Here is a 22,074-nt window from a genome sequence, read left to right on the forward strand (position 1 = left end):
ATTTATAATCCAGGCAGTGTCAGAAATTAGCCATGTGCAGCCTGAGACAAAACAATGCATTTTCTTAAGGGTCACGTTATGTCTCTTCTGATACTCCAGTGCTGTTTTTCACTGCTGGCAGAGCTACACTAGCAAACAGACAGAGACCAAAGAAAGAATATCCGTCATGTTGCAAGATTAAAATGGATATATAAATGCAAAAAAAAAAAAAAAAAACGAATGAGAAAGGCTGAACCTGCCTTGCAGAAGGACCTGGGTTGGAATCATGGTCTGGGGTCCGTCTGCGTGGGTTCTCTCCTGGTTCTCTTCTCCTTACAGTCGAAAAGCATGCATGTTAGGTTATTTGGTATTTCTAGGTTGCACTTAGGTGTGAGTGTGTACATTCATGGCTATTTGTCCTGAGTGTCTCTGTTTTCCCCTCTGAAGGTCAGGCAACCTTTCCCACCTTTTCTGTAGCACACTGCCTGATGCCATCCTGGAGAGAGACATTTGCATGTCTGGGTGGATGGTTTATAGAAAGTACGGATAAAGGTCATTGTTAAGGGAAATCAAGCAAGGCAGGTAATGCAACTCGAAATCAAATCCGACTTTTACTCATATTTAAGGCCGGTGCTAGAACAGGGCTTAGGGACCTTTGTTTGGCCAGTGTGAATGAGCAGCACGTGAGCAATGACACATAACAGGAACAGCAGGAAAGTGGTTTTATTAAAAATACCTTTCAATAACAATGCACCATGAGTAATTTGCTTATATGTAAACTTTCTGCATTCAAACTTGTGCCTGCACTAATGATTCTGTGTGATTTCCTGTTTGCTTTCTGTTCTCATCTCCCAGTTTGGACCTGTTTACCTTGTGAAATGTCGTGAGGTGAGATTTGTTGAGAACTGGTGCTACACACTAAAAATAAATAGAATTTAATCGTTCACAATTATTGTTCCAATGTACACACGTTTGACTGATTCATAAAAGTCTCGGTATCACTATATTATTGTCCCCTTTGGGATTTTTTTTCCATGCAGCAGGATAGGGGGAAAAATACTAAAGAAAAAAAAAACAAAACCCAAACAAACACAGAGATAATCATACAACAACATTGGAAAAACATTTTAAAAATCTATCAAATATCAATGAAACAAATAGACTACACACATGTGAAGTAATGTTCACATTATGTTTTCGATGCAATCTGACTGAGCTTGAACTGTTTATCTATAGGCCTTTGCAGAAATAGCACCACCTTGTGGTGAAATTAAAAAGAAATTACAATTCATCTGAATTGTAATTCACGTTGTACTTTTATTTGAAATATTATTAAATGTGTATGAGTGCAGAACAAATATGTATACATATACATAGATATTATAACAAACACAAACTAAGCAAACCTGTTAATTTTGTTCTATTATTTTTATAATTTGAAATTTAAGCTCAGAGTATTTTTCCCCCCACAGAACAATGTGAAGTGAATATTTTCTTTTCATACATACTGTGAAATCACTTCTCATGAAACAACTCTTTCCATTCAAATATGTTCAATAATTTAATTTCCATTCAAGCTATTGGCTACTGCATACTCTTAATCTTCAGAAAACTGATTTGGATTATACACATAATTTTTATACAAATATACAGAGGAATATACTGTACATGATCGCAGTCTTTTGGACAGCTGAACAGTGTTACTAAAACTCCATGTCATTCTTGAAAACATTCCTATAAAATGATGGATGGAGACAAAATTACGCTAAATGATAAATCAATCATTAGCAGGTAACAAAGTGAAAGCATATTTTTTAAGAAACTGGTGAAAGTAGAGAGCGGGAAGCTAACAGTGCTTCAAGATGGGGGTTTTACAGAATAACATATACAAAGAGAGCCATAATGGCAGCACTGATGAGCCCAGAGATGGGAACTGTGACAAACCAGGCGATGAAGATGTTCCTGAACAGACGCCAGTCAACTGATTTCCTGGAGCGCAGCCACCCGACGGCCACCACAGATCCCACCTGTGTGCAAGTAAGAGTTACTGGAAGAATGAAAACATCTTTCCACTTGAACTTTTAACTTTTGTGATCAAACAACCACAAACCTGAATATAATTTATTGATTTTTGATGTGATATAGCAACAAAATGAAGTGCATGATGATGAAAAGGACGTGTTTAAAAATTCTTCACAATTTAACAACCTGAAGCTCCGGGTGTTAAGCCCACTTTAAAGAAATACCCTAAAATAAAACTGAGTCCAACTGTCTGTAGAAGTCAACTAATTAGTAAATACACCAACTCCAGCATAAAGCATGCGTCATTGTCAATTTGGTGCTGTGGAGTTGATTTTCTTCATCCAAAGCAGAGAAGCTGGATGAAGGTAAACACATTTTCAGAGTAATCCCTGCAGTAAACCTGCTGGAGGTTTGTATCAAAGCATATTTGTTCGTTTGAATGGTCCAGTCAAAGTCCAGACCTAAATTGAATTCAAATCTGTAGCAAGACTTAAAATATGTAGTTTTGATGGATGCTTTCCATTAAACTTTGGAAATACGTTTTCAGTCTTTAAATGTGCAGAGAGACATCGCCCAAAAGACTTGCAACTGTAATCAGAAGCCAATTTTGGTACTTGGCACTAAAATAAAGGTTTATTTCTCAAGGTTTTTGCTTCAAGAACATAGACTGCATTTGATCATCAATCTTTGAATCATCTATAATTTTTGCAAAGCACCAGGCTAGCATCCAAAAACCCAAAAGCTGGGAAAAAAACAACAAAAAAGTACAATTTTGCTTGTTTTGTGTTGATCCATCATACAAAATCCTAATGAAATAGATTTAAGTTTATGGTTGTTTGTTACATGCAGTGGCGGCTGCATGTAGGATTTCCCCCCCAGTTCAGGTTGCTGCTGAGCTCCGGCGGGTTAAGCAGGCCCAGCTGGTTTCACTCTGCCGCTTGATTAGCAGAGTATAAGGCTAGCTGGGAAACTGACTTTCAGGGCCTCTCGGCCAATTGGGCAGCATGTGTTCTGCAGCTTTGTGGTGCTGTGATGGAGGAGTTGTCTGCTAGAAACCCTGGTTTTTGTTGTTATTCTCCCCTTTCTTTCCTTTTAGGTTCTCATTTTCACCTTTGAGACTTCTTCCGATCCCACTTAAAGAATAAACTTTTAACTTTACCCTCCTGGTTTTGTCTCTTCATTTTTCCCTGGTTTATCTATTGTTACAGCCCCTCTCCAAAACCCCTAGACTGCCTTGGGGATGTAACATTGTTACATAAAAAAAATTGAAAAAAAATTCAAGGGGTGTGATTATGTTTGCAAGTTAAGCATTTTTGTGATATATGACTTTCATAACATGCTCAGAGCTCACCTCTCTATCTGTTTGTGATAAAGGATCAGAGATTTTAGCTTTATTACCTTGCAATGTGTCGTGCTGACAGGAAGACCAATATTAGATGCTACAACGACCGTGGCAGCTGAAGCCAGCTCGATACTGAATCCACTGCAGAGAAAGGAGAAGTTTATTTTGGTTTAACAACCTGATAAATCATAACTTCTGCTCAGAGGGGGCATAGCTACGAGGCATACCTTGAGGGTGTAATGGGGGTCAGGTCTTTACCCATGGTCTGGATCACCCTCCGACCCCAAACCCAGAGACCAGCACAGATTCCTACTCCGCCGTATAGGAGCAGCCAGATGGGAGTGGGAGCATTCGACACCACAGACCCGCTCTCATAGAGAAGCCACAGGGCTACCAGTGGGCCAATAGCATTGCTAGAGAAAGAAATTAAATGTAAATCATTAAAAAGATCATACTTAGGCAAACTGAAAAAAACACCCTTGCTTACCTGACGTCATTTCCCCCATGAGCAAAGGAGCCGAAACATGCAGTTAGTATTTGCAAAAACTGGAAAAGCAAAGAAACTGCAGGTTGGTCGATCTCCAGCTCGTCTTCCGCCTCAGCAACGCTTGCGTCGGCTTCCTGCGTCGCGCTCCCGTCCGGGACGGTGCTTCCAGTGGTCACTGCTGAGTTGTAGCTGCTGTAGCTGTCCACCCGAGGTCTCCTCTGAAAGCCGGTGTCCACGTCTCTGTATTTAGGATCGCCTTGGATACCGTATATAGCCATGGTGTAGGATGTGTAGCTGTTGTTCCTCCGCATGGGTCGCTCCTCTGTGTCACTGTCACCGATGCAGTCCCCAACCTTGGCTTTGTGGAGCTTGTGCAGCAGGTCTTTGTAAAGGCCAGAGTCCTTGTGGATGGTATGGGAGCGTCCACTGTGGGGATCGGTGATCGTCATGTGGCCTACAGAGCCATTCAGAACTGTTGGAAAATCTCTCTTATAATATTGTCTTGCTAACTGGTCGGTCGTAGCTGCTTGTGGTGTAACCACATCTTGATAACTGTGACACTGGTGTGAAAAATGTAAGATTCCCAGCACCAGATTTAAAAATTCTCACCGTTAGAGATGTCAAGATCTTTGGATTCTATGTCGCTGTTTAGATCAGTCTCCTCTGAGCCTCCCAGTTTAAAGGCCACCTTCTGGGTTTCTACCGGAGGGTTCTGCAGATGGAGGTCAGACAGGATTTGAGGTTGTTCTGCTGGAGGTTTGCTCGAGTTCTTCTCCATTAATGGAGTCTCATAGGGAGCAGGAGCTGTTTCACCTGAAAAGTGAGACGTTACGAGTCAAACGGCTTTGTTGCAGACAGTTATACTGCAGCAGAATTTACAGATTTATTAAATTGAATTTATTGCTGGTGGATCCGTGGCGATAGATTATGTAATCGTACAATGGTTTATGGGATTTTATGTGGTAGACCAATACAAAGAAGTGCATAAAAGCATAGTTATGGCTGTGCGATGTTTTTAAAGTATTTCCTCACTGTGTGTGCACATCAAGAGACTGAATATTGTGCAAATTTCTCTTTGCAAAATTGCTCAAGTGACTAAATAACAGGGAGAAGTAATTGCAGGAATGTTTGATATGGGATCCAAACAGGGTCGTCAACAAGACTAAAAAAGTAAACAACACTACAAAATGATCATTGTACAAAATCAAAGTCCTAAGGACCACAACACTCTGTCCATGCTGAGGTAAAAATAGTCCCCCGAGCATGATGCTGCCACCACTATTTTCTGCAATCATCAGGGTGATGAGCAGTTCAGTCGTAGTCTTATTTAACCAGAACTGGGTTTATTGTTCTACAACAAAATCCTGCTTTAAATTTCTCCACATCTTTTACCCTGGCCTGTCTGCTGTGTGGAACAGATGGATTTATACTCATAATAAAGAAACACACAATTTGACTCTATTTACTCATTAGAGAAGTTCTAAACTCCGCTACATTTCTTTACGTATATCAGAATACAGAACGTTGAAATTACTTGTACACTTTGAATATCATGTATCTTTTTTTTCCAGTTGTTTGCTACTTTCTGTTGATGTATCAATAAATTACCAATAAAATACACTGAGGTTTTTGGTCGCAACGTGACAAAACGTTAAAGAGTTGAGTGGGCGTGATTTCTTCTATGAAGCACTGTGCTTCCTAGTCAGTAGTTCAACAGTTTCATCCTCGAATCTAGAATGTTTGTGCAATGTCTTACTGAAGCTGTCTCTGTTACACTCACGTTCAATTTTCTTCTTGAGGCGTGGACAGACAACAAACCAAACAACCAGAGCGGTGATGATGGCACAGCCCAGAGAAATGCACAGAGTGCCCCACCAGGGCATCCTGTCAAAGCCAAGCACTATGGACAAAGGAAAAGAGACATGTCAGAAAAGGTTGCCTCAGGAAAAAAACAAAACACAAACAGAACCTTGTGTCCATTTATTTTTTGCCTTCACGCTCTAAAACTGAAAAGCAACAAAACCTGTCTTACTAAAATTACATCGCCTTAGAAGCAGGACAGCAGGTGTCCAACATAACAAGTTAGTCATGTAATTTGTAGAAAATGATCACATTTTTCTTAAATGTTCCCTCCTCAGATGCCAGCATGTCTTTCTGTTTAAAGGCGGCAGTATCAGGGAAAGTGCACACTCCTCCAATCAGATACTGAGGAAGAGGCCAGTCTTGCGGCATGGTGATAAAAACTCAGTTGGTGGAAGTTTTAGTAATTCCTCTTCTCTTCTAATATTTTTACTACACATACAGTGTGATGTTGTTTTCTGCCTTTTGAAGGTGGATTAAAATGAGCTTAATCTTTCTTTCTTGTGAGCAGCTGGATCATAACACCAAATAAGCCCAAGCAACACTATGGGTGTAGCCTATCTCTAACGTACATGCTAAACCGGACTGGCCTCAAACACTGTGTGCGAGGCGTGCAAGGAGATAATCTCATTTCAGTTCAAGAAAACTCAACAGAACTAATGGATTTCCATCAAACTTGCAAGAGATAACCGCAACGACCTTCTGCACGATATGATCGTGAAAAGATGCACAGTACTTTTGTACAACAGGACTATTTTGGACATTTTCTGCCACAGTGGTGTGCAGTCAGGTGCCCTTTTGAAAAGTCCAATCCTGCCAATGAATGCCAATGGGGCTTTCAAAAATCCATTCAATAGGGGATTATTTTATTCTGTTCTCTTGTACCTCATTAATTTTATATCAAGCCTAGTATGGGGATGTTTTTTTGCAATTAATACAAATATTAGTAAGGAATAAAGTTAATAATCTAATACATTTTCATTCTTTGGATCATAATTTTGTCATGAACCATCCTTGATATTTCCTCAGGCTCATTTGGAGAAAATATCAAGTGACTTTCTGGCTTGGTGTGCCTATGTGATACTCACGTGGAGCTCCGGTGAACATGATGGAGAAGAGGTTGATGCCCATAGTGATGCCATAGAAGACAGGAAGGGCTCTCAGTCCATTGGGCACAGGGTTAGACTGTGGGGAAAAAAAAGAGACCTTTTGTAATTCTAAATCAAGTGCAGTTTCCTAACAAGAAATGGGTATGAAAACTGAGCACGTTCAAGGTTGTGAAGTAAATATCCAGCTGAAAGTCTTTGTTCCTGTTTTCTTTAAGTTTAGCCTTTAAGAGTAAAGTTTGCTCTGATCAGGCAGACGTATCAGATTATTATGAATTGGATATTTCAGTGAAGTCAATCGATCCTAAAAGTGTTCTCTCACAGTCTGGGAGAAGATGTGGATTTGGTACAGACCTCAAATCCAAATTCACCTTGTTCCACTTTAAAACTGGAAATCTGAGGGATCAGTGACATGCTAACTACTATTAGCAACACAAGCTAATAATTTTTTTCCGTAGTATTTCGTGCATTCCCACCGTAACACGCAATGCTGACAGAGGTTGTAGCGGACTAGGTCTGTGTACTATATTATGAGATATGAAATATCAGAAGTTCAAATAGACAACTTTTAGGCAGTTGCTGCAGCTGTCACTACATTTTACGTTTTAAGACGACCACTTTGGATTCTGAGGTCGGGGTGGGTAAAAGAAGTCTGACTTTTTTATTTCTGCCATTTATTTTCCCAATGTGTAGCTTGAACATTTTAACAGCCGTGTTGAAAAATGAATAGCACAAAAATAAAATATCAAGCAAACTGAAAAAATCCAAAGTCTTGCTGTATTGATGTTTCAAAATGTCTGCCATGATGGTGGTACTTAGTAGGCTTAGTATTGAGGCGGTGCTTTCAACAAATAGTTAAAATCTACAGCTTTGTGTACATTATTATTTACATGAAATGATGCTCAGCCAGGACTGAAGCAGTACTACAACTATAATAATGTAACAAATAACAAAACAAGAATATTAAATATGATTTATCATTTCATGATCTAATCACACAGATCCTTTCTTTATTTACTTACCTTATTCAGGATGAATTTGCGGACGAAATAAAAGAGAATTGCCGACATGATTCCCGACAGAACAGGCGACAGGAACCATGATGCCACTTTAAACAGAACATTTCACGTACAATTTATTTACTGACTTGGATTTTAGTTTTTGTAGATTATTCTTCCTTTTTGCTGGAATACTTGGAAAGAGAAAGTCTGTTTACCAATGCGAAGTAGTTCCATCCATTTGACCCCCTTGGGGCCTCTCGCTACCATTGAAAAGCCAATTGTGGCCCCAACAATGCAGTGGGTTCCAGAGATGGGGAGCTTCAGGAACGAAGCAGTCAGCTGCCACACGGCAGAGCCTGTGGCACAAAAACACCAGCTGAGCTTTTGTTTATGGCCTAAAGGTTCGCACTTTCAAAACGAAAACAAAATCTGTGTGAAGGCTCACCACACATGGCACTTATCGAGCCCGCCATGAGCACGTGCTCTGAGCCGTTGTACATGCGCACATCGATGATCCCCTGACGGATGGTCTCGCTGACCTTTGCCCCCAACAGCACCGAGCCCACCGTCTCAAAGATGGTGGCCAGGATGCAGGCCTGCCGCAGGGTGACCACTCCGGAGCCCACCGCCGTGCCGAAAGAGTTGGCGACGTCGTTGGCTCCCACCGAAAACGCCAGGATGAAGGCGATGATGAATCCGACCACCAAGAGCCAAAGGTAGTCCGACATGTCTGACCGGGAGACCAGAGCTACAGTGGTGGCAGCAGCCAACGTTGCTAGAGTAGTTGTATCCATGAGTATTCTCAATGTTATTCTACTAAAAAAAAAAAAAAAACTAATTTGTTGTTTGATAGTAACTTTTGAGGTAGTATGTATCAATAAATAATAACAAAAACTCTAAGACTTAGAATAAACTAACCTAGTAGTGGAAAATTGATTAAATCTATTGCTAGCTGGGTATGCAGGGTTTTTCTGTGAGGCTCATTATGAAATGACCCTGTATGGAAATGGGAGAAGAGTCCATTGTGATCCTCAGATGATTCACGCTGCAAAAACACAGATATATATATGAGTCAGTATAGGCATCATCCCATAGACAAGCAAACACTAAGCTGAGTTACACATTAACAAGCCCAAACAACCCAACAAAAAACAAGCGGCACGCATCCTTTACCTTGACATGCATGATTTACTCAAATATGGCGGGGTTTGGGGGGAGGAGCTATTCCTGCCAGTAAAATAAAAGCACTTTCTTTGACTGGTGAACAAAATGGCTCAATCAGGGATAAATAGCGCTAAAAATAACTTTACAGCAGAGTGTGTCAGAGGAAGCAGAGAGCACTGAAGTTAACTGGAATATGTTTTGGAGGGCAAGAGCTCATGAGTGTATTTAAGCCTTTAATGCCTCAATCAGGTTATTCCCATGGCGATAAAAGAGAAGAACCTTTTAAATGATTTAATGATCAAATCCACATTAAGTCCACTGATGCCGAGGTACAGCATATAATTAATTTACAACACACTGATCGATGCAAAATCTGAACTTGTTCAGCATGCTCTCAGGAGGTTCTAAGTGAGCTCACCCTGAAATTGGTTTGCCGCAATAGAGAGTCTTTTTAGAATTTTTTTAATCTAACAAAACTTAATGACTCATCTGCTTTTATAGGTGTTGTCAGTTATGGTTCTTGCATTGAAGGTGGCCAGGCCAAGCACCTCTAGTGACCTCTTTTTTTTTTTTTGATTGCTACAAAGTAAAAGTTTTAACCAATTTGTAAGAACCTGTGATCGGTGTAGAATGATTCTGTTCAGTTTCGAATGATGCATAAAGTGTGGTTTTCATGCTTTACTCAAATATGCATAATAAGAGTATGCAAAGACCAAAGAATTATGCAGAGAAATGTTTCTACAGCATTGTTAATTGTATTTATTTAAAAACGCACTGCAAAAGTTCGGCAAATTTTAAAAAATGTTGCGCATGCATACCCAACCTTGGGACACAAAGTCACACAAATTAGCTTGAAAGCATATAATAATTGTAAATGGGAATTTGAGTTTACAAAAAAATAACTTGCTGCAGTTATTTAAGACTTGAATCCTTAAATTTACTTTTAAAAAGAGAAATAAAGAAACTAAACTTTTTTGTTGTTCCCTTCAATAGATTTTTATATGCAGCCAAGCTTTTTCTGTATTTAAAGCACATAGAGGGTAAATGTTTGCATAATGTTTGTATTTGTACTGTATATTTGTTTAAGGTTCAATAACTAACAAGGCACCTGCCTGAAATATCTTACGTGAAAGTAATTCAGAAATTGCTTTCCCCTAATACTTTTTAACACAAGGGCTGAAGTCACTAAGCCTCTGTAATAATATAATTTTTATATCAATAAAAGTAAAATTTTGAAATTATGTAATCTCTTAGATTCTGACATCCATTTTTCATATCAAGTTCAGACTAATAGGGAAAAAAAAAGTATTGTGGAAACGTATACAAAAAGAACCATTTTTTTCATAAATAAATAAATAAAGCACCTAATAGTTTTGGAATAACTGCCGTAAAAAAACAGCAACAATAGTCAGTAGTTTTGAGCCAGTTTTCATCAGGTGGTATGTTAATCTCCTTAGTTGCCCTTACATAATTCAAAGAGGCCACATAAAAATGCAAGCCACTCTATAAAGTGGAGGGGAAAAAAGCGACACTCACGTGAGAGACGTGCAGTTTCCCTCGGCGTGTTGGTGTCTGTCCTCAGGCTGCTGCTGTCAGCTGTGAGCAGGACCAACAGTTGCAGGATGACCACGCAGGCTGAGGGGGCAGAGCAGCGGCCTGTAGCATTAGTGGGGCTTCTGCTGGGGGCTGCTTTATATGCCGAGCCGAGAACACGCCTTTTCACTCCGGTCATGGGACAGCTGCCGTGCAGAAGCTAATGTTTAGCCTGTTTGTTGACAGGGTGCAGAATAATTACAGCTGTGTGCTGATTATCTTGTCTTATTTTATCCTCAAATTATGCTGTACCTCTACATCCGAAATAAAGAAAGAGAAAAAGCTATTGCTATGACGAATATAATCTATTTTCTAATTCAGGTCATACTATTCTTTGGACGATAGTGTAATTTCGCACAGTATTTCAAGACAGTATAAGGTCAAAAACGTGGACACAGGAGAGTGCACTTTGGAGACACCTGCTGGCCAATTATCGCATAGCAGCCCCCAAAACCTAGAAAAATCCCGATTGGAACTGGAGCCAAGATTTTATGAGCTCATAATTGACGCACCTCTTCTGTTTTTAGCCCTACTCATCAGTCTGCAAACCACTAATCTGCCCAGACTTTTTTTTTGCATGCTCTCAATTTAACAACCCTAAATCAGGTTTTGTGTAAGGTGACTATATAATTTATCTAACTTTGTTCCCAGATTACTCACCTTACATTACCTATTAAATGAATAATAGTAAATTAATAACAAAGGTAATTTCTTACTCTGACTCACTCATTTGGTGTTGCCATCATGACTGGAGTGCCGTATTTCAGCTCAGACTTAACAGAGCTGGGAAGGAGGGGCAAGTTTAATCATCTGGTTACCAGCACACACAGAAGATGGTAATTTATCCACTGATTAATTTACTTTTGCAGAATGAATGAAGTGTGACTCCAGCACAGATGCAAACGGCAGTTATCAGTAGTGAGTGATGAACTATTAAACTAGATCATTTTCATATATACTGTTTGTGATGTTTCAAGGCAAGGCATACAAGTACGTGTTCCAGAGGACCCTCAGAAGCAGAAGCCACAAATATGCAGTGGTCCTCATACTTTTCATAAAAAGTACCACTTCAACATATACTCATGTTTCCATATACCACAGAGCCGACATCTATTTTAAAACCGTAACACAACACAATTTGTGTTTTTTCTAAAAGGAAAACAGAAAAGGTACTGTAGACTCTGTTGAAGGATTCAATTCAGTTATGCACTCAACATCAATTTATACATGAATTAACAAGAAGTATCAGTGGTTCTAAATTAAACTTGCAATTCCTTGAACCACGCGTCACTGAGGATAATTGAAGCAAAAATAGTAGAGATATATTTTTTATGTGAATCTGACATGATTGGTGTTTGAATAAATAAGACACACAGAAGATTACAGAATTATAGGCCAGCTAACAATAGTTAGCTTGTCACTGAATGTAACAGCATAACTCGCTAGCTTTCTGACTTGCAACTGGAAAACAGTTTGTTTGGGTTTACTTGGGTCGTTCTCGGATCACGTTCAACAGAGCTACCACTAGCCACTGCGCCAGGTTCATTTTTGTCCTCCTCAGTTTATACAGGGACTTCTCAGAAAATTTTCCACAGTACTACTCATTTTTTCAAGTATTTGTTTAAAGGAAACATAAACATGCTTGAGCAACTCCTCTTTCTGGAAGTTTAAACCAAAAATTATTCCTGAACAACCACTAAAGACAACCCAAGTACCATCGGTGTTACTTGTACCAACTCTGAGAACCATGTGATTATGGGATTTGATTTGTATTTTTTTTTTTTTGTCTATTTCTATGTTACTGTTTACAGTAATTACACATACAGGAGACTGCATGCTTCATGTCTCTTCTGGCAGAGAGAATGTAGCGAGTGAAAAAGCAGTAAAAGTTAAACCCTGCCCCCTGAAATACCCAACACTTTAGTTTCTTCAAATGGGGACTTTAAAATCCTGAACTATCATGAAGACGCCATGGAACCATTGACTGACAAGCAAGCATTTTGGGAGTGACGGTTAAGGGGTTAAACCCATTTGTGTTATTTGTTTAGAGACAATGGTGAACTCACCATTACTGTAAACTTAAATATGAATCACTGGAGAAATCACACCCATTTAAAACTTAGATGATGACACACAAAAAAAACAGATCAAAGAATCTGACACAGTTTTCATTTTGAGTCAAACTGAAAACCAGAAACAAATTACTTTAGTTGCTGTACAGATGTAGAATTTTATTAGCTGCAAATAAAATGGCTATTGGCTCAAAATGTACTGCTGGCCCCCACCTGGCCATTACTTTGAATATTTTCTGCAGGCACTGCTGGACTGAAATCACTAACACTGGCTGGTGATTTCAATGACGTGTTTTCATTACAAATCAGTAGCACTTTAAAAGTAAGTTCAACAAATTGATCCGAAAAAAAAAGGAAACAACTTTGACCGTATTATAATAATAATAATAATTAAAAAAAAAAATCAAACTATAAACAGCTCAGCCACTGCGAAGCAACAGTCACAAACAGTGTTACTAATCAACCTGTTGCTCAGGTCCCTTTTTCCGGGAATGTCCTGGAGACATGTTTAACGTCAGCAGTGCTGACTTCGTCCTAAAATGCTCTGATGCCTCTGAATATGCTGATCACTTCCTCCTTTCATTACTTATTTAGTTTGTCCTTGGTGAGGTCTGCATGTGTGACATGTATACAGAAGTGCCAGCTACGTGGAATATTTTCACCTCACCGAAGCCACGCTTACACAACTGCTCACAAGCACTTTCATCCTTTTTTTTAAATGGAATATTAAGCATTAGATCAACAGAAAGCCACGCTTCACTGGGAAGCAGAGGAAAAAAGATCCACAATATTTTACTTTCAAAATAAAAATATTAAAAGTGTGGGATGCATATGTGTGTAACTTGACCTCAGTTTAAGTTAAGCTGTTCTGTGACGGCCTTGAGCGCTTGTTAGAGGTCATTAGTGAACAAACAGCATAATAAAGCCCAAGGATCACAGCAGGCAAATAAGAAATACAATTGTTAAGAAATTTAAAACAGGATTAGGTTATAAAACAATATCCATGCTTTGAAGATTTCACAAAGCACATAATGGAGGGGTTTTGAGTGGATAAGTGGAGCAACTTCTACCCATATAAAATTAACTTGAACTGGAACTTATCATAACGTCAAGCAGTCTCTCTGACAAGACAGCTTTATTTCATTATATGTTTAGTGCATGGATTTAAAAGAAAATAAATCATGCTTTGATGAGAACATTTATTTGTATGTGCTTTCTTTTTTTGTGCAATTCAAATTTCCCCTTTTAAATGTATGTTTAAAATATCTCTTATAAAGTTCAAAACTGAATTACATTTTGCAGGAACTGGAAAAAAAACAAAACAAAAAAACAGTTTTAACATATTAAATCAGCTAATTTCTGGAGTATAGGTTCTTGCCAATGCGAATGTTAAGACTATGGAATTGCTTAAAGAAGCCCAAGAAGAAAGAAGATTTTATTAATTCAACTTTATTAATTCAGTCTTAATTTCAAACCTCAGTTAGACGGTGACCTTTAACATACAGGCAGAGCAACAATGGAATGGTTTTGATCAAGTAATATTCATGGTGGTCCAGTCAAAGTGCAAACCAAAATTTCCAATTTTTTTTATAATGAAAAGTGAAAATATTCAAGAGGAATATTAAAATTCGTGCAAAGCACAGCAGCAAAAATGCTGCAGATCATAAAAAGATAACTTTTCTCATTTTGTAGAGACAATCAATTTTCACAATTGGTTTTGAAAATTTTACCAGCAAGGTCTTCTTTTTCGGTAAACGTTCAGCAATTCTACCAGCATTTAAATCCCTTAATTTTGCCATGTGTGGACATCGAGGGAAAAACAGTGGTGACATTAACTTTTACTACAAATAAAATCAATTCATTAATAACTGAAGCTTCTCATGTCTTAGCTAATCTTAAAAGCAATTGCTAAAAAGTACTTTAAGTGAATACAACATGGAAAATTTCAGAAACAAGCTCTCTACCATGAGGCGACGTTGTTGCACCAGAGGCGCCAGTATCCTTTCACAATAACCGGCTGGTTAAAAGCTCGGAATTATAAAAGTGTATATCCCAGACAACTTTCCCTGATTAAACACAACGCTTCGCAAGATCTATTTACCAACATCACAGCACATTTATGTTCTCATGAGATTAGTGCACTACTGTTTCGTGTTTACAGAAAGGATTACGGATTTGTTGACAGCGATTTATCCAACAAAAATTCAAGAATTTTCCCAGAATGGTGTGGGCAATTTTTCTTATGGTAAGAGATTTTTAATAACTGTTTGCATGAGTTAAATGCTGTTTTCTGTCATTTATGTAGGATTAGGGATGGCAGTGAGCAGTGACTGCTCCCTCACTCAACAATGTGCATTTGTTATGCAGCTGCATGAGAAGTATTTCTCGTCACATTCTCATAGCAAATTGCTCTGTACAGTTCAAAAACTATCTATCAAAATGATGGCACTCAGGACATGCTGTGCTTGTCCTGACCTCCTTGCTACACTGATAGATTTTTATTTTTTTTATTTTTTACTGCATTGCCTTCCAGATTTTGGAGGGAAAACCTCAAATGTAGTGAGACTTCATGCATTTTATTGTGATTCTATGAGAGAAAATGATTTCCTCTTTCGCTTCAGTGTGAAAACACCTGCGTCCAAACAGCCGTTTTCAAAAGAACTGATAGTTACTGGTGAAGTTGTTTATCGCACGACATGAGTCACTGGAAATATTGGTTGTTTAAGCACTTCTTGGGAGCCTCTAGGTGGCATCAAAGCCCCTATTCAGGTTACACTGGATGAATTTGTTGAAATACTAGTTTGTGACTCACTGGGGGAAAATAATCTTCCAAGGTTGATCAATATTTTGCTCCCATACTTGCGAACTCACCCAAGACACTGTTGAGTGTAAACGTTTGATGGCGTTTTGTCGTAAAGAGGTTTACTCTAACAAATACAAAAGTTTATTTCATTTGTATAAAGATGAAGACAGAAACAATATCCATAGCTCAGCTTTACTCAACTGTAGTTTTCTCGCCCAAGAACAAATTATCCAGACGTTCAAAGTAATCTTTTAGAATTTGAATTTCAGACACAGCCTCTTTGGTATTTTTCAGTCAAAGTCTCCAATCGTTTTCAAAATTTGACAAGCTAGGACATGCAAAAAGGGAACAGCAGAGCATGACTAGTTCTCATGCTCAGGCCGATCAGCCCAACCCTTTATTCCCCTCCAGCCCTACCTTATATCCCTTGCCAAACAGGATCTGTGAGATCTGAGAGAGTCATTTTCTCAGGACACAGGAATGTCAGCGCGCCTGCTGGGACATGCTCCCTACATTCTCTCAGATTTACTGGAAAAGGGGTCTGGAATGAGTTGCTCATGCAGCCATTTAATTTTAGAGTTGGGCAACAATGCTTATTGTTGGATACCGTCTTCTGGCCAGGTGTGTTCACTGACTCACTGATTAAATTAGATTGTCCGGATCACTCTGATCTTCACTTAAAAGATACCCATAATCTTCCATTTCCTCTCAGACTTGTCATCCATGCAAAAGAAAGAAACATAAAAAAATATATATTTTTGTTCATTTTATTCTTTTTTTTTAGAAAAACATTTGTCAAAACTTAGATTTGTATAAAGCTTACAAGCAAAATTTTACACAGCAGACAGACCAGTCATTCAGACTGGGAAAAAAAACAAACAGTGTATCAGAACATAAATACAATACAGTCAATTTGTGGCAAACATGCAATCTGCTAATGGCACAAACTTAAAGAAATGTAGAGGATTACTTGGCCCAAACACCATCTATAGTATTTCAAGTGTCAGATGCTAAGCACGCACAGGGTAGAAATGTAACAAAACAACGTTCTTCGGCTCAATGCTACATTTATCAGAGGTTAGTGCATCGGGTTTGGATGTGCACACGTCCACGGTGAGTGCACTTGGTTGTGATCCGTTGACCATCTCTGAACACTTGCGCTGGCTCGTCTGTTTTACGTGGACAGGCAAACTGTAGGCGCTGAAATGTAAAAAAAATTAAAAAAATAAAAAAGTTCAGTAGTGGTGCCATTTCCGCTTAGTTAAGGGTCCAGTGGCTGGATGTCAGCGGTGACTGTTTGTGGGAATGGTTGGGACTGTGGCTGTAGGTGGGCGAGTGGGTGACGCTGGGGCTACTGGGAGGCGTGGAGGAGCAGGAGGACGACTTGGATTTGATCTGCAGCCACTTGTCCTCTCCCAGTGCCTTGGCAAAGTGGTCATCCACGGACACACTGATGGAAAGTTCCTTGGTGGGCGCTTGTTGGTAATTCACCCCTAGGCTCCTCTGGAAATGCTCCTCGAGGACATGATCATAATTGCATTTGGAGTCTCCTGGAAAAAGGAAGGATGTATGACACAAGTCAAATACACACCTCTGTGAGTCAGAGAGAGTCTGTTCAAGACTGAGTGGTTATTTAGTCTATGAGTTGAGTGTGAAAGTCTGGAGAGAGTGAGAGACTGACCTGAGGAGTGGCTTTTGCGGACATCGGGTCTAGAAGAAGGGCTTTGTACTGATGACACACAGGTGATCACTGATGGGCGCATCTGTGGAAAAGGAAAAAAGACAAAAGTGGGTCAATCACTATTAGAATTTCAACAGTGATCCTATGTTTTGTTTTCCTTTGAATCTTTAACCTTCATTGTTGCTGCCTAAACCTGAGAATGCACTCTGTTAAGATTACAACCACAGCAATGTGCACAGTTTAACGCAGAAGTGATTAAACTGGTTGGGTTTGCTCCTGAAAGCCAACTCACTTCTACTGTGATGCCATAAACAGTTCAGAAGGAAAGCAGTCTGTTTGGTCTTGTTGAGGGCATTCCTCTTTCCATTGCTTACATTTTCTACTTGAATCCGGCTGGATTGCATTGCTCAGGCAAGCTTAGGCCTGTGTGCACTCAATAGACTTCACTGACTAAAGAGTAGAGATGTACCCCTGCTGTGGGTTACCCTCAAGCTATGCTGAAGTTAAAAGGAACATCAGACAGAGCTGCCACGTTTCCAAAGTAATGACTGCCTGAACTTCCTTTATCTCAGTCAAAATCTGGCCTGTTGAAGAAACAAGCGGCCCTTGTTCAGAACAGCTGAAATACCTGGATCTGAGTGGCAGCAGAGGCCGTAGTCTTTTCTCTTGCGTTTTCAGGGTCTTTCCTTGGTTTTTTGATGAGTGCCAGGGGTTCATCGCTGACTGGTGTGTAGTAGACGTAGGGGGGGAAAGGGCTGGTAGGACTAGGCGTTGGGCTCTGTGGAGATGATGGACTCTGCTGGGTACTGAAGGGTGCAGGCACTGGACCAGCCCTCTGGACCATCTTGTTCCTGTTTATTGCCCGCTCTCGCCTAAAACAGATATAGTCATCAGAAATGGCTTCGTTTCTTCAAGAAAACGTGCATTTATGTGGGCAAAAATAAAAAGTTCTGCTAACCTCTCCTCCAACGTGAGGCCTCTCTCGTAGTTGCGCTTGCGTTTGACCGGAAACACAGCCGGAGCTCGAGGTCGCTCGTTCCCCATATGCCTGTACCGGTCTTCACCTCTGAGATGAGGCTGGCCTATAAAACAGGGGCTAGAGTTAGACGATCAGAAAGGTTTACGCAACATGATGACAACATCCTGATATACTATTGGACGGATACCATCTTTCATCTGAAGTGACCTGTCATAATGTTTTTACCTGTTAGAAAGTACTTAACACTTATGGGTGACTAACAGTTGTTTTCATCCCATGACATCAACCTGCATGACAGCTAGTCGTGGGAAAATTTTTATTTTTTTCACCGTTAATTGTAAGCTCCGTTAAGTAGCTAAACTCGATCTACCTGATCAGTGAGGGTTTCAACACTTCACAGCTGATTCAATGCTAACGGTAAATGTTGTTTTTCTTCAATGTTGGCATACAGCCAGTTCACACGCCTCCAAGAACACGATCAACACAGATTTTAATGTAATTTTGTGGGGTAGAAAGGCAAACATTTAAACATCTCCAACTGTTATATAGGCAAACCCCTTTGTGAATGTAGATGCGCCTATTTTTTAAATTTTATTTTGAGTCTACTCAAGCCAAAACACATGAGCTGAGGTTGGCTCTGATAAGCTGAAGAGTTGAGGAGATTCACAATCGTGAGATTCAGTCCATCAGTTTAAAAAGAAAAGGGTGTGATTTTCACAGGTCTTTCGTGGCTGCATTTGATTCCAAATGGAGCACACACTAAACCAAATCAATGTGCCATCAGAGTTTACGATGGGATGTCATGCTTATAGTCAAAACACCAACACTCCTTGAAATTGCGATCACCCCCATGCTTCGTGCTCTCTCGACACTCGCAAGTCCACATTCACCAAGGGACTGGAGGATTATTCCGTTTGCAAGACAACAATAACCACTGCAGTCTGGCTGGACTGAAACAATAGGTGATTATCTGTTTTCGCAGTGCAGGACAAAAAAAGGGGGGAGTTCAGCGTCATTGCTTGGACTCGTCAGCTTGCGTTACCTATTGCATAAACATTCCATCACCTGCGTGCTACTCCTTCACACAGTGTGCCATTATGGAGGGGGAGCAGGTATAACCACACCTATGCTGATTTTCTAATGCCTCGGGCATGGATATTTTTTTTTCTTATTAGCTGTGAGTGTGCGCCGCATGACCTTCTGTTTGGCTAAATTTAATCAGACTTTTGCTGAAATCCGAAAGCGGCACACACTTTGCAATTCCTTTGTTGACATTTTAGAAAGGAGGTTTAAAGTGGAGTCCCTCGTCATTTTAATTTTGACAAGACTTCCTGTATTTAAAAAAAAAAGGTTCCAGTCCAACAATATTCATCTGAAACGTGCGTTGTATGAGGTACTTTTTGGATTTTAGCTTCAGTTTGATCAGATATCAACTTGATATCTGATCAAATTGATCAGATTGATAAGAACAGCGTCTTCTTATCAATCACTTTATTTACATAAACATCAATGGCAGAACAAAGGCACACAGCGGTGGAACAAAAACAGGTAACGACTTTGTCCATTAATGAGACAAATACATGCTGACAGAGATCACGGAAACGTAAAGCGGTTCGTGTTACTTTTACTGGTCATAAAAGTACATGTATTTTTATATCACAAAGCAACACAAAGAAACAAAGAGAAAGTGTTCCCCAAACTCACCTTCTAATATGTAGACCTTGAAGCCACTGCTCATCCGGGTAATGTACTGGAAGTTAGCCACAGCCATGGCTGCTGGACTTTGTCTGAGTGGAGAAAAACACTCGGTGGAGCAATCTGAAGCTCAGGTATGGCTTGTATTAGAAGGGTAATGAGATTCTGGCTCTGCGCTCAGGTAGGTAAAGTGTCAGGTGAGCGCGGACCGCCTCGACCTGTGACTCATGCCTGCACGCAGATTGGCTGCTCTCCGGGCCAATCAGACCGCCTCGTTCATTCACTCCATTGTTGCGGTGTTTTTTAGGCGAAAGGTTCTCACAGGTAAACTCGTTTCCAAAGTGGAAAGTTGAGTTGTTGAAATGTCACGGGGTTACACTGCTCCCTCCTACCAGAAGAGCATTCACAAATCCTTTAACTATGCTCCCAAGTCTAAAATAATTAAAAAGCGAACCAGTTTTTAGGCATGTACATTTCCTTTCCAAGAGGGGTTTCAGTGACTCCTAAAGGTGAAGAATGCCTTTTGTTTCCCCTCCGTGGAATCAACACCTTGCCCACCCTTGTCTGTCCTTCCCCACCCCGCCCCCAGATCTGAAATCTCACCAAACGGCATTTTTCTGACTACTTAGCCCACCGTGGCTTCAGTCATTCCACTGACCTGCCCATACACGCTTGCAGCTGTACTCTGAGCCCGCCTCACATATAATCCAAAGGCTTTTGTTAACGGCTGGACAAAGACTCCTAAGTTCTGAAAATACTGCAGCCATGAGGACAATCTTATCTGCAGACACTACGACATTGGCGGTATGAGAAACAAACAACCCCGCACTGTGTGTGCTACTGCGAGAAAACACCCGTCTAATCATGCACGAGGAATATTGGCCTTAAACAACAACAACAAAAAAATTTCAAAGCACTCCTGCTGCAAAGGTCTTGCCTGAATAGTATTCATAAACAAAACCTGGTCTAATTTCAGCACAACAGTGCCCCCTTACGTCGATATGTACTGGAGAAACAAGACTTTCTACAGCGTGTTTCGATAATAAGGGATGAAACATTCCTGTTTTAAGGTGCACGTTTAAAGACGTGTTTACACAGTGACTGATTCTTTGCAGAGTTAACATTTCACCACATGAGGAATTTAGTCTTAAAATGCAAGGAATCTGTGAGTGGACAAGCAAGTCTGAGAGCAAACCTCTTTAATGAATGCAGTTCATGACATTATCTAAACCTGTGTGTCATGACAGCATTATGCTCCAACAAAACTGCATTACTCAGTGATCTCACCGTTTCAAAGTATTTCCATAATGCAAATAGAAATCAGACACATGACGCGAGAGACCGCTAATGTTTTAAGACTGTTCTAACTCAATTTAAAATGATCATTATATAGCAACAATTGTGCAACAAGGTGTCAAGACTCTAATCTCGGGATGTAAAAGCAGTTGGGTTAAGCTTAGCTCGTCATGAAAGAGAAAACTCATAAACCACACCAAAACCTTTGGGTGACATGATAACTGGAATGACAAGGACGGATTTCTCAAATAACATAAATAAAGCTCTCGCTGTTACCACTCTGAGGAAAAATTAGGCAATCTACAAAAGGTTTGTGTTTATCTACAGAGCTGAATGAACAGTCATAGAATCACGACATCTTAAAGCCAAAGGGTGGCACAAGAAACCCCGAAACAAACAAACAAACAAATAAATAAATAAATTTTAAAAAATTCCCTTCTCACCCACCGCAGGTGGTTCTTATCCTTTGAGCTCGGGTCCGCTACCAGAGGCCTGGGAGCTTGAGGGTTCTGCGCAGTATCTTGGCTGTGCCAAGGACTGCACATTTCTGGACTGAGATGTCTGATGTTGTTCCTGGATCTGTTGTAGCCATTGGTCCAGTTTGGGGGTGACTGCCCCGAGGGCCCCGATGACCACAGGCACCACTGTGGTCTTCACCTTCCAGGCCCTCTCCAGTTCCTTCCTGAGGCCCTGGTATTTCTCTAGTTTTTCGTGCTCCTTTTTCATGATGTTGCAGTCGCTTGGTATTGCTACATCTACCACAACGGCTTTCCTCTGTTGTTTATCCACTACGACAATGTCTGGTTGGTTCGCCATTAATTTGAGATTGACAAGATAAATATATATATATATATATATATATATATATATATATATATATATATATATATATATATATATATATATATATATATATATATGTGTGTGTTCATATCACTGTAACTTTTGTTTGATATGCTTAAGTTCTGCTTTCACTTGAGGACGATATTGTTCC

General features: G+C 39.9%; 2 protein-coding genes across 4 annotated transcripts; both read right to left on the reverse strand.

Annotated features, from left to right (window-relative positions):
• Window positions 1-686: 686 nt before the first annotated feature.
• On the reverse strand, window positions 687-10,617 carry LOC102226845 (sodium-dependent phosphate transporter 1-A-like). 3 transcript variants are annotated; one of them, XM_005808960.2, is made up of 12 exons: window positions 10,498-10,617; window positions 8,716-8,842; window positions 8,243-8,610; window positions 8,013-8,153; window positions 7,819-7,904; window positions 6,779-6,875; window positions 5,611-5,730; window positions 4,440-4,643; window positions 3,831-4,302; window positions 3,571-3,756; window positions 3,400-3,484; window positions 687-2,006 (listed from the first exon to the last, which is right to left on the reverse strand). In XM_005808960.2, the coding sequence occupies exons 3-12, from the start codon at window positions 8,589-8,591 to the stop codon at window positions 1,851-1,853; spliced, it is 1,896 nt and encodes a 631-aa protein (XP_005809017.1). In that variant the 5' UTR covers window positions 8,592-8,610; window positions 8,716-8,842; window positions 10,498-10,617; the 3' UTR covers window positions 687-1,850. The 3 variants fall into 3 exon arrangements, with proteins under 3 accessions (XP_005809017.1, XP_023198778.1, XP_023198777.1); XM_023343010.1 differs by having other exon boundaries at window positions 3,831-4,284; window positions 8,243-8,613; XM_023343009.1 differs by having other exon boundaries at window positions 8,243-8,613.
• A 5,563-nt stretch (window positions 10,618-16,180) lies between these two features.
• LOC102226584 (transcription cofactor vestigial-like protein 4) lies at window positions 16,181-20,182 on the reverse strand. Its single transcript, XM_005808959.3, has 5 exons — window positions 19,794-20,182; window positions 18,069-18,192; window positions 17,739-17,982; window positions 17,111-17,192; window positions 16,181-16,979 (listed from the first exon to the last, which is right to left on the reverse strand). The coding sequence occupies exons 1-5, from the start codon at window positions 19,858-19,860 to the stop codon at window positions 16,687-16,689; spliced, it is 810 nt and encodes a 269-aa protein (XP_005809016.1). The 5' UTR covers window positions 19,861-20,182; the 3' UTR covers window positions 16,181-16,686.
• Window positions 20,183-22,074: the final 1,892 nt, after the last annotated feature.

This window comes from Xiphophorus maculatus, chromosome 12 (assembly GCF_002775205.1).
Source record: "Xiphophorus maculatus strain JP 163 A chromosome 12, X_maculatus-5.0-male, whole genome shotgun sequence".
NCBI classification, from domain to species: domain Eukaryota; kingdom Metazoa; phylum Chordata; class Actinopteri; order Cyprinodontiformes; family Poeciliidae; genus Xiphophorus; species Xiphophorus maculatus.

Bases quoted from the DNA above. Each gene is read 5' to 3' on its own strand.
- LOC102226845 (XM_005808960.2), bottom strand. From the start codon at position 8,591: ATGGATACAACTACTCTAGCAACGTTGGCTGCTGCCACCACTGTAGCT. The intron at 6,876-7,818 runs GTAAGTAAATAA...TTTTCCCCACAG, and splicing joins GCAAATTCATCCTGAATAAG to TCTAACCCTGTGCCCAATGG. The intron at 4,303-4,439 runs GTGAGAATTTTT...ATTTTCCAACAG, and splicing joins AGATCTTGACATCTCTAACG to TTCTGAATGGCTCTGTAGGC.
- LOC102226584 (XM_005808959.3), bottom strand. From the start codon at position 19,860: ATGGCTGTGGCTAACTTCCAGTACATTACCCGGATGAGCAGTGGCTTC. The intron at 18,193-19,793 runs GTGAGTTTGGGG...CCTGTTTTATAG, and splicing joins CAAGGTCTACATATTAGAAG to GCCAGCCTCATCTCAGAGGT. The intron at 16,980-17,110 runs GTCAGTCTCTCA...TCCTTTTTCCAG, and splicing joins CCGCAAAAGCCACTCCTCAG to GAGACTCCAAATGCAATTAT.